General features: G+C 35.0%; 1 protein-coding gene across 3 annotated transcripts in view; it reads right to left on the reverse strand.

Annotated features, from left to right (window-relative positions):
• Positions 1 to 5,103: 5,103 nt before the first annotated feature.
• TMEM196 (transmembrane protein 196) overlaps positions 5,104 to 12,609 on the reverse strand; it is a 50,349-nt gene continuing 42,843 nt past the window's right edge. For 2 of the 3 annotated variants that reach the window (XM_047097085.1, XM_047097084.1), the window contains exons 3-4: positions 10,105 to 10,359; positions 5,104 to 5,713 (exon numbers count right to left, since the gene is read on the reverse strand). In XM_047097085.1, coding sequence (XP_046953041.1) covers positions 5,654 to 5,713; positions 10,105 to 10,359 — 315 coding nt within the window. In that variant the 3' untranslated portion in view covers positions 5,104 to 5,653. Of the gene's footprint in view, positions 5,714 to 8,862; positions 8,937 to 10,104; positions 10,360 to 12,609 lie in introns of all 3 variants that reach the window. The other variant, XM_047097082.1, reaches the window with a different exon arrangement.

Below are 12,609 nucleotides of genomic sequence, written 5' to 3' on the forward strand. Positions count from 1 at the left end.
TTATCCATATTTCATATTAAATAAGTTATATTAATACGATAGAGGAATATTCACATTTAGAGACAATGTACATTATATAGCACTTGACCAAAGGCTACCTTTCACCTGCTGCACTACCATCCTTTCTTTTGATAGATAGCAATAGGCTAATATCACAATGATTTATGATGACTTAAAAAATATCCTCTCCAACAGTTTTTTTTATTATAAAAGAACTAGAGCCTTTTAAAATTAAATTAAATTTAAAAATGTATTTTGTCTCAGAGATTTGATGCAGAAGTTATTTTTTTTTTAATTTTTTTTTAACGTTTATTCACTTTTGAGACAGAGAGAGACAGAGCATGAACGGGGAAGGGGCAGAGAGAGAGGGAGACACAGAATCGGAAGCAGGCTCCAGGCTCTGAGCCATCAGCCCAGAGCCCGACGCGGGGCTCGAACTCCCGGACCGCGAGATCGTGACCTGAGCCGAAGTCGGACGCTTAACCGACTAAGCCACCCAGGCGCCCCTGATGCAGAAGTTATTAATAAAATAAATAGAAAAGACACAGAAGTCCAGATCTCAAAAGACTTTTTAGATAGTATTGAGGGGGAGTGAACATCTAGACAGCATAGGGCCCTTAGAGTGTATTTATATGAATAAAACCTTCCTTGGCTGGTTTACAATTAGGGACAGAGCAACGGATGATAGAGCCCCCAACAAAGGAATCTGCCGCTTTTCTTTCCAGAGCAATGATCTTGGAGAGCCCAAGGGACATCTTCCAGTCCTCCATCGGGATGCCGTGAAATGGCATTTGAGGACCTCTTAGTGAGTAGGTGAGGACAAATATCTTGATTAATTAATACAAAGAGAAGTCATGAGTCCTGATTCCTTGAGGCTAATCAAACACTTGCACATTTGACAAGATCTTAGGATTTTCTGTGGGGCTTCAGACAACTTCTAGAGTCTATCTGGCAATTTTCAGTAACAAAATACACAATGGCTTTTGGGGTGGGGCTTGTAATGTATTGTGTGGCTAAGAGAGTAGAGCCCTTGGGTGTTAATGAAGAAAAAACTCTGAAATCAAAAGTCCCTAGTTGATGTGAAGGAAAGTAAAGATGGATCCTAGTTCTTAAAGATTTCCAATTAGATGAAGGCTATATGCCTATAACTAGTTAATGTAGAAAATATCAAACTATTAAAATTTTAAATACATTTGTTCAGATCTATGGTTTGACTTTTTACAATATGTTCCCGTATATTTACATTCCTGGTAAAAGACCTTTTGTATTCAGTAAATAATTTTCCTGGAAAAAAGAGGAAAAAAAACCTTTTGTATAATTTTACTAGGCATCCACATTTCCAGAAATTTCTGAATTGGTTTCCTCTGCTCTGAGTAACTCACAACCTGTGATTTATGGTTTTGGAATAACTGAATTTCTTGGCTGTCATATACTTTGAATTAAAAAATATCACATATGTTTCCAGAAAATGATTTAAGGGAGACAAGAGTGAAGTGATGCCAAGTTCTGAAACTTTATTTGGAAACTGTGTTCTAACCAAATGGTACTTAAGATGCTCTCTCTGAATTTCTAGAACGTGTTTGCTAAATCATCTTTGAAAATGTAGCCTTGGACATACGGTTTCTGAACATGCCACTTTTGAGCTAAGTCAGTAAAAAAGTGGAGGGCAGCATATTTTTCTCACCTTCCCAAGCATAAGAAATGCAGAATTTTTCATTGACGCATGGTAATAGGCTGAATAAATTTCTTCAAAAATGGGAGTTACACATCTCATTTTACCTGTTAAACATAAAATATTTAGTTATTTAGTGGAATCTTTCATGAACAGATTTAAACATGAAATCTCTATAGCAACTTTTAGACTTTATAATGGGTTTGGCCTACTATATATATGTGTGTGTGTGTGTATATATATACAGTATATATATATACACACACATACGTACATACATATATACTGTATATATATATGGCAGTTTTTTTCAGTCCATGGATTTAACTGATCCATCAACTTCAAATTCCATGGAGACTTTACTGATTCTTTTCACACATTTTATTGTAATGATAATTGGCTGACCGAGGGTTGGGGACAGTTCCCCTCTGTGTGCTTTTGATTAGCATTGTCCAATAGAACTTTCTGAGAAATATTCTATAATTGTTGTTCATATGTGGCTATTCAAGCACTTTGAATGTGGTTAGTTCAACTGAGAAACTGAACATTTAATTTTGTTTTGATTAATTTATACATATATTTAATCACACGCGCTTAGATTAGTGGCTACTCTATTAGATAATATAGGTAGACCTTAGAACAGTGAACTTATGATCCTGAGCAATTCAAGTCTACATTTGTAAGTAGCATTAACATTGGCTGCTCTGGATTGTATTAAAGGGTTTTCCTCACTGGTTCTAAATTAGGGGGCAATATTACCTGCCAAAGAGGCAAAAATTTGTTAGGACATTTTTGGTTATTACAGCTGGGGTATCTTCTTGACATTTAGTGGATGGGGACCAGAGATGCTTAATGACCTGAAATGCAAAGGACAGTCTGTACAATGAATTACTGTCTACCCCAAATGCCAGTAGCAACCTTTTGACAGACACAGGTCAGCAGAGTTCTCTGAATATTGTGGTTTCATTTGTGAGAACGCCTACAACTTCAGTCCTATTTATAGCTAAATCTGTCTCCTATAATGTGTATCTTATTAACTCCTGCCTCCTCCAGACCTCACTTTCTTATGTGCATCTTGTCCTGTATCTTCAACCACTCCCTCTCTATATTTCAACAGACTTCAGTGTCTCCTATCTCATAAAATAGCTTTTCTGAATACCGTATCCACTACTGGGACTCTTGCTGCCTCTTTGTGCACAACATCCTGTCCCCTGCCAATCTCAGAACCTATTGGGAGAAACTACTTTTTCATGATGAAAAGAAAGTTCACACTATATGTAGTTTCAAAGCACACCATTTTATTACATAGACATATCCATAGAGTCATCATACCATGTTCCACTTCTAAACAATTGTATATATATGTATGTATGTGTGTTTATACATATATGCACATATATGTTTAAAATTTTCCAGAGTCCACTTTTATTCTTTTATGCTTCTAATAACTGCATCTTTTTGTAGCTAGTCTCTATAGCACGCCACCACACTAGTTTCACATATTTTTTTCCTAACTTACTTTCTCCCAAGGGTAGGCTCATACTAAAACTGTAATGCAGTCACTTAAAATGCAGTCACTTTCTAGTTCATAGCTCAATTTATTGTGAAAATTAAATTTTCAGCTACTTGAACAATGTCTTCCTAACTTCCCCTGTTTAATTCAGAAAGAATTGCTATAAAGCACAAATAAATCCCTCTAAATAAATGAGCCCTGAAAATACTGGGTTAAAATAATTACATTTAAAGACATATCTATACTTGGTTATATACACTGTAGACTATGTGGATAATTGTAATGATAGCATCTCTTCGTAACTCTATATCAAAGCACTGAGATGCTTACTTTTGTCCTTTGATGGGTGATTTCATAGATTATTTCAAAAGGCATTAAAACATCTTACTGATGTATTATAACTCTGTATTATACAAACACGTCTACAAAGAAATGCCACCTAAAATTAGAGTCAGTGGTTATTCCTTCAGTACAAAACTACATCCTTGTGTAAATTCAGTAGAGCCAGATATATACAAAATATCTGCATTGTATAGTTTATATTTTTAGTGACAATGATTATGCCTGTTTGTGGCATCAATAGAACAGTGATGATGTTGATTCACTATTGAGGTTGCATTTATGGGCAACTTTTGTAATGTGCTGGATAAAGAAGTTATTCATATGAGTTAGAAGACTTCAAACACTACACCAACCATAGTTCAGTTATTTCTTTTGATTATATACAGCCAGAATTTTCTTATGAGTTGACTTAAATGGGGCAGGTGATGATCATGTTGCTCTAAAACTAAAATACCTTCAGATTTCCATTAACTGGAATTATTATTTTGTTATAATTAAAACCCATATTTTGTTTCTAAATTATAACAAGTTCTCATCCTGAACATTAAAGGTTGAATTTACCTATGGCTCAATAAGTAACTCATAAAAATGACTTGAAAACTGACTAGCTTTGGGGAAAAAATAAAAGTATACAATACAGTGAGAATTACATATTTTAAAATATTACATTTTTAAAATCTATTACCAGAGGTTTTATTCTCATAAATATGTCAAAGACTATGCTATTTTCTTGCCTATTCATTTTGTCATAGATTTCTATTTTAACATTCCATTATGGAAGATTTAAATCTAGCTATATAAATGTAGGCCTATTTCCTTCTACAAAGAACTCTTTCAGGTTCTTTGAATAAATGTATTTGTAAAAATGGTCTGTATTGTTTCATGTAAATTATAAAGTTAAAAAAAAACTAAATTAAGTTCTACCAAAGCTAATTATAACTTTACCTTTTGGGCATACATCATCGGGGCTGTAAGGTGTTGAAATAGAAGTATCATGAATAATCACAAGTCATTATGTTTATATTTATAAGGTGGAAGTATGTGATTTAAAGTTGTTATGTTTATAAATCAGTATTGATCATTGTTATTACATAAATACCCTAAAAGTAAAATAGCCAAATAAGTAATCTATCTTTATACTACCCTATTCAGATATCTCAACTCCATAAATGTCAGTCACAATGAAATTTACACACAGCAGACATAATAAAAAGAATAAAAATGAACAAATTTAGTAGAAATCAAATGTGTGATTTTGTGGGCATATAAAAGCCTTGAAAAATTGCTTTCCCATATCTTTGGGGGTAGAATCTTGATAATATCCCAACAAGTATTATAATTTCTTTTTGACTACCTATTTACATTCATGAGTGCTATAAATATATGCTGTATATATTTTCTATATTTACAGTATATGTACACACACACACACACTTTATTTTATTCTTAGGCTCATTCATGAACATGCAGATCAATCTGCACGGTATAATGAAAGCATATTTATTTTCCTTAAATGATGTTCATTTAATTTTTCACTCTTGTGCAAAAATGCAAAAATATCATACAGATTAGCATTGTCTCTCTCTAAAAAAATTCTTGTTTATGTTTTTGGTTTTTTTATCATTTACAAATAAATTATGAAATATAGTTCATTCACAAATTGGAAATAATTATAATGTTTTTACAACAAGGCATTGCTGAGGTTTTGAATTGTGGTATTCTTGAAGCCATTGTCTTTCAAAACAAAGACATCAGTAGGTTATTGTTACTTCTTGATATTTGTACTTTTGATTATTTATATGAAATATATCATTACAAATCTAACACTCATGCTAGTCAAATAGTGGTTTTGTAGAATATGAATCTGCTTATTCCTCTTTTTTTTTTTCCTGGAAAGTCTTTAGAACAATCTGGAAATTCTGCTAAAATTACTGCATTACTGAAGCCTTCACCCAATAAAAAAGCTGAAGAAATAAATGAGGCAAAACTGTGGGAGAATAATTACAGTGGGTGCTCAAGAGAGATAACAGCAAATGCAAGAACTGTTTTAATTTTATCTCCTAGTCCTTTGGTATTTCCTTTCCTCATGAAAATCCTAAAAAATGTTCAGTTCTTTAAAACATTGATTATACTCTTCCATTAAATATCAGTTGTGGTCCTCCATTGCTCATGTTGTCTGTCATTTCCTGTTAGAAAAAATAAGATGAATTAGTTAAAGTTTACTTCCAGAGTAAGATACTGATTTGGTTAATGAATTTCCAAAACAAATTTCAAGCCACTGAACAACTTGTTGAGTTTTGGGGAAGGACAAGGATTGATTTGTTATTGCATTTGAGAAAATGAAATTTCATGGCATCTTGGAGCGCATGAAAATGCTGAAATGATAGTCTGTTAGACCAAAGTCTTCTACACACAAAAACAGTTTAATCTGTCCCCAGTGCCCTGAGTCTCTCCTTTTGTTCCTCAACTTTATTTTGGAAATACCTCACCTAGAAACTAGATGATTAAGCCTATGCACATTGCATATTGCATAGGCTTCTCTGCTGAGCATATCAACAAAGTGCCAACATATTCTAGGGGTTACCTTATTCTATAGAAAAATGGGTGACATTTTAGGCCCACAAGGCGATCATTGCTCATATGTAATGGTGGGTTACTAATAAATCACAATAATTGGTTTTCATGACACTATCAATGCTACAGTGAAAAAAAAACAACCAACCAAACATTAAAACCTCGACATGTTTTTTAAGGGATCAATTACTAAGATGTTAATAAGGAAAACTACATGGAAGGCAAACGAAATTTAGATATAAAGGATGAACTAACATAAGTTCCATTTGCAATTTTAGAAAATGTTAATTTAAAAAAAATTTAGATGTTTTGAATTCATGTTTATTGAACAGTAAAATCTTCCCTAAACATTAAAGAAATATGAGGAGATATGAAGCCCATTCTCATTTATAATATTAGTACACCATATTATAAAGAATATTTAGGCAAAAAATATCTAAAAGAATTTTACACTTGAACAAGCCTATTTGCAAAATATATAGTAAATAAAATTCAAATCAAAATTATTTGCTCATTTATCTCAAGCCCATCAGTTTATATCTAATTGCTATTTGGGTGAATTGAAATTCACCATTTAAATTCACCTTTTAAGTACATTAAAAGTTAATGTACTTGCTTTTGTAAACTTTAGGAATTCTTCCAAATATTTATTTGAAAAGTAAAAAGGTATCCATGCCTTATTCTGAATCTCTTCTCTTTGAAAATTCAATATAGGAGATGAAGTAGAATAAAGATTCATGCTTCTTGTATTGGGTGGTTTGGAAAGTTACTTAGGAGGATCCAGGAAGGACCGGAAGGTAGGAATTGACCTGGTTTTTAGAACTTTGCTTTTGAAAATTTTGTTGTCTTTTAAAGATTTGGTAGAGTTCCTTCCAAGAAAATTCTGAGAAAGGAGACAATATGCATTGGAGACTTAACCTCTTCTTACATCAAGATTTGTGTCTCTTTGCAAAGTGCCTGGCTCCTTCCAGGCCCTAGGGAGTTGTCTTATACCTGGGTATCCAATGTGCCTCCTCAGTAAGGTGCCAGGGAATTACAAGGTAAGTCTAGAAACTCAAACTCTTTGGAGGTAAAGACAGAGGGAAAGTGAAGGTCCTCTGGTGCCAGCAACCTGCTTTGGTGGCCTGGCGATGGTTCAGTCTATCTGAGTGGTTGGCTTTGCTAGATGTGTACATGGTACAAGTAAGTGTGGAAATGCGGTGGAATTGTTGCCCTGAGGTTAAGTTTATAGATAAGAAGCCTGAGTTGAGGCTTCATTCATGAACTCACTGTGGGTGGCGAGATAAGATAGAAATGATTCTTCAAAAATGATCTGTAACAGAATTTACTCATTCAGCTTTCTCTATTCCTTCTATTAGTACAAAAACAATTTCCTAATGAATTTATAGAAGTAAGATTCTTAGGTACTTGTTCTCTTAAAGTGAATTTGCATTCAAAAAGTTGCTTCAGGGGCGCCTAAGTCAGTTAAAGGGCCAAATCCTGGTTTTGGTTCAGGACATGATCTCATGGTTTGTGAGATCAAGTTCTGTGTCAGACTCCATGCTGACAGCACAGAGCCTGCTTGGAATTCTCTCTCTCCCACTCTCTCTGCCCCTCCCCTGCTCAGGTATGCACATTCTCTCTCTAAAAATAAATCAAATTTAGGGGCGCCTGGGTGGCGCAGTCGGTTGAGCGTCCGACTTCAGCCAGGTCACGATCTCGCGGTCCGTGAGTTCGAGCCCCGCGTCAGGCTCTGGGCTGATGGCTCGGAGCCTGGAGCCTGTTTCCGATTCTGTGTCTCCCTCTCTCTCTGCCCCTCCCCCGTTCATGCTCTGTCTCTCTCTGTCCCAAAAATAAATAAAAAAAAAAAAAGTTGAAAAAAAAATAAATCAAATTTAAAAAAAATTGGCTTAAAACCCATAAAAATTAATCTAATGTATAATATTTTATTTCAGGGTGAAGAAAAAATCCAGTGTTTAAAAATCTTACAAAAGAAAGGAGTTTTTTCTAACTAAATTCATACTAGTATGGACAAAGTAAAAATCACTGATAAGAGAATACAGCATAAATTAGGTTTTAAATGTATTAGCATCTTCAGTTTATTTGCAGATAGGCATGTCCAACTTAACACAAAGAATATACTCTAAATTTGGGCAGGATCAAATGGGACTATTTGCAAATGGATAAACTTTCTGCAATGGGGCCAAAGTATCTGTGTAGCTTTCTACATTTCCAATTATATTGCTTAATCAAGGCAAGAATGGTGGGTGACTAAGTTATTTTTAGCAACCAAAAATACAGGAAATAAATTTGAAATGTATCACATCAGATAATTTCATGAAAAGATGGCTTTCATATAGCATTTTTACTATATTAGTGTCAAACTTAGGTTACCTGCTCATGTAGTTTTGGCACAAGGGAGATATAGTTTGTCTTTATCAGAGTCACCTATTATTAAAAACAAAACTCTGGTCTGTGAATGATGGTATTGAGTCAGAATCATGATGTAGCAGAAAATAAAGAAGTCACGAATCATCCAAACAGAAATGTGTTTGGATGCTTATAGGAGGCTGAATATTTTAAATATTCAACCAAGTTTCAAGCTGCATGACTCTGCCATGTAGGTTCATGTTGCGTCCTCAAAGTAGTTCTCATGAAAGCAATACTTTGAGGAACAACAGACATTACAGCAGACTGATCTGCTGACATCATGGCTTCCTAGAAGAGGCGTTGCTTCCTGCAGTGACATTACAACATGGTAACTCCCTAAAAATCAGCGTACCTTGTAGGTAACTCTGGTGTCGGGGGCACCACCGGGCAGCTGGGCAAGTCGGTTATTTCAATAGCCCTCAATCTCTAATATAAATATAACAATCATATAATAAATATTGCACATATACACAAAACAAACTAAAGCACACTAGTATACAAGTAGAGAACAAAAGAGCCACTATCCAAATATATAATGATAATCTATTTTTAACAACCCATTTCTTTAAATTACCAGTCCTGCTATTTGTACTATAAAATTCTTTTCAAGAACATGTGTACATCTGTTTAAAATTGCTTTTTCCACGGAACAATTTAAGAATGAATATCCAATATCTACTCCCCTTATTTGAATGTATCGACTGCATACAAAATGGAAATGCATAAAACTATAGAACAAATATTTTTTTCTTCAAGATAACATTATAAAGGAATATGCAGTAGTAACTCTTGCTACTCTTTCTTCTATCCTGTGATCATGCAGTTTTATTTCCATGATACCAAGTGAAATATGATGTGGCCATTATCTTAGCAAGTTTATTTTACAGATCTTTTATCTTTTCCTTCAGAGGTCGAGTAACAGGAACTGAATTACGAAATATGTGCAAAATGTAACAGAAACACAGACAGCTCACTATTTGTGCTTTAAGCAATAAGTGTTGTTTCCGGTATAAATGGGTTTCATGAAACAATTATGCAAGAATATTACTTAAAATACAGGCAAAGCTACCCAAATATGCATGAAGTTTAGATGAGAATTTAGTGAAGCTTTATGTGGATTGTAATATGGGCACTGATAGGCAAGGCTTTTTGTGGCCTTATTAAAAGGTCCTTTTATGCTCGAAAATCTAATTTACATAATCAAATGCATCTACTTACAAGCACAAGAGGTGAGCTAGAAAGGGGAATTCATCAGATTTCTGAAACTGGCATTATTGAGTTGCAAGTGTATTTAGTTTACGTGCTTTTCCTCAGTACAATACATACAAATCCATATTTATAAGGCATTCAATATTTTATGAAATGCTATTTTAGGAACGGTGTTTTTATATAGATAGCTATGAGATTGAAAATAGGTGTACCCAAAATAGCAGAGAAAAAAATAATAAAAATTTTCTACTCCTAGTCCAATAGGGCCAAACTTTTATAAAATCCCAGTTCCTCAAATTCTCATCTAAGCTGCAAATTGGTTCACCAAGGTTTGACGACAGTCTTCATCCCACGCTCGCAGTGAGAGAAAAGGTACAAAACTCACTTTCTCGGCCATTTCATGAGAGTGGTGCAGCGAATGCTCCCTTTCAGAGAACATCCTCCTCTGCTCGTAGCTGGCTAGTCGACACGTGAGCCAGGAAGACAGGGTGCAGCCACCAATCCCAATGCACGCGAGAGACATGGAGGCGAGATGCAGAGGATAGAGGGAAGAGGTCTTCTTTGTCACTGCCCGCAGGAACTGAAAGTTCAGGATGCCCCCAATGAGTCCACAGATGCAGCAGGCAGAAAAAAGGATCATCTGATAGGAAGAAGGAAGAGAGTGTCAAAGATGAGGAAGCAAAGCCAACCTAACACAGCGCCCCATCCTGCCGCACCTCCCGGAAGACTGAGCTACAATAAAGAGAAAGTGCTTTGGGTCTTAGAGGACGAGAGCCATAGTTTCACCAAGTTCCCATGCAACCCAACTCAGGGAAGAGAGTGCAGACCAGTGTTTCAGAATTAATAGCTGACTGTGTAAAGGCTGGGGATACATCTTTTTGAAAACCCTGAAGTAAGCAAAATTTGTCTTCAAGGTAGATTCAGATTTAAATATTTACTATCTATCATGTGCTAGGAACTTGAGCAGATATCATCTCAATTAACCCACCCAGCAAACCTCTGAGAGAAATCGTGATATATACTTAGGACAATGGTGAACAGGCAAAACTCAAGGTTAGGTAGGGACTGAATCCAGATTTTCTGACTCTAAATCCAGTTTCACTATGTTAATCCCCCTAAAATATCCAAATATCTTCTCATTGAATTGTCATTCGTTCCAACAAACTTCAAATGTTTATACTGCTCTAGCTAAGTGAGCTTAGAGAATATAGTTAACCTGTTTTCTTCATTTATACGAGTTTTATCGTGTATCTGTTTCCCCCATAGGATAGGTTAGGGACTCCCTGTGAACTGGTCGTTTATACTACAAATCTTTTTTAAATCTGTGGCACCACAATGAAGAATACACAATATACATTCCAAAAATACTATCTGGTTGTTTTGGGGAAACACAGGATGTGGCTTTACTTTTGATCTCATTATTGGTTTGATTTGGGTCTCTATAAAGAGAGCTGGTGGGGGTGGATGGTAGTCAACCTAAATGTTACATAAATATGTAACTGAATATTGAATATTCCAAAAGCTTCAACGTGGGGTTTTTTTTTTTTTGTATTTGTATTCTCTAAGTTCCCCTATGGGCTTCCTTTATACTTTAGCGTGTGATACTAATATAATTATTTAAACTTATTTCCATTTTTGTCCAGAACACGGTCTCTACTCCAGTTGCCTCTCTTGCCAATCATATAGCTTGTTCATTCCCGCCTCAGTGATATTTCCCATTTCCTGGAAATTAGTTTGCTTTTTTCTTGAATTGCTAGATGGAAGACTCAAATCTAGCCTTACCTTCTTCAGAAAGCCTTCCTGGATTTACTGACTTCCTTTGGCATAATTCCATAGGACAAACAGTTATTTAACTTAATTTAACATTTAATTTTACATTATTAGGAATCATTTGCTGTCGACAATTAGTTGACTTTAGCGAGCATTTATTGAGTACCTGGCATCTGTTAGGCCCTGAGTGAGGCAGCTGTTGGCATTACAAAAAATAATAGCTCATAGTTGTTGTCCTTGAGTACACAGCGGTCTTGTGTGAGAGAAGATCCAACATTTCAACATGGCATAGCAGATATTAAGAAAGAGGGATGAATTGGTTGCCCTTAGAGTAGGGTGAAGGAGAATTTAGCATAACCAAGGGTTTCAGACAAGGCTTCCTGATAACATGTCATCTAAACTAAGTGCATGCCACTCCCAGAAAAGGGTAAGGCCATGGATGTATGAAATAGCATAATGAAATAGGATGGTGGGCAGAAAGAATACCAAGTAGTTTGTTTTGTTTCTCTCACTTAATTCAGCATCCTAATTGTGTCCGTCTCACAGTATTTATTACCAAGCCTAAAAATCCAATGATGGGTGACTGTATCTTTTTATAGTTAATTAAATATAATACTGAATATCAATTACCAAATAACTGAATCATCCAAAGTGGGAACCTGTAGCTCCTAGTTTCACATAGAATCAATATACTACCTTTTAAAGGATATTCAGATGGCATGCAGTTTCTTGGGAAATACTTTGGTGTTTACATATTCTCAGAAAACATGGAAAGATGTGACATTCTAGCCTTCAAATGATGAACTACTATTAATTAAGAAAGTTAATGACAAATTATTTGGCTATCATAAGAACACAATGTATCTCTCCTAATATTATTCTTATTCATTCTTTAAAGGCATGCTACTTCATTTAACATATGCAAACAGAACATTCTCACCTAGGTATTAAAATGTTAAAATCTATACCCACATTTAAAACCATATACGAGGTTTGAATTTCACCAGACTACAGAATTTAGACTCTAGAGATACTTGGAGTGGAGAAATTACCATGCACTTTGAAGGGTGAGAATCCTTGATAGCCAAATGTCATCAATGGGAATATCAGAGGGTGAAAG

This window comes from Lynx rufus, unplaced genomic scaffold (assembly GCF_022079265.1).
Source record: "Lynx rufus isolate CCGP_SWC_20201006 ecotype Redwood Valley unplaced genomic scaffold, mLynRuf1.p SCAF_4, whole genome shotgun sequence".
Taxonomy (NCBI): domain Eukaryota; kingdom Metazoa; phylum Chordata; class Mammalia; order Carnivora; family Felidae; genus Lynx; species Lynx rufus.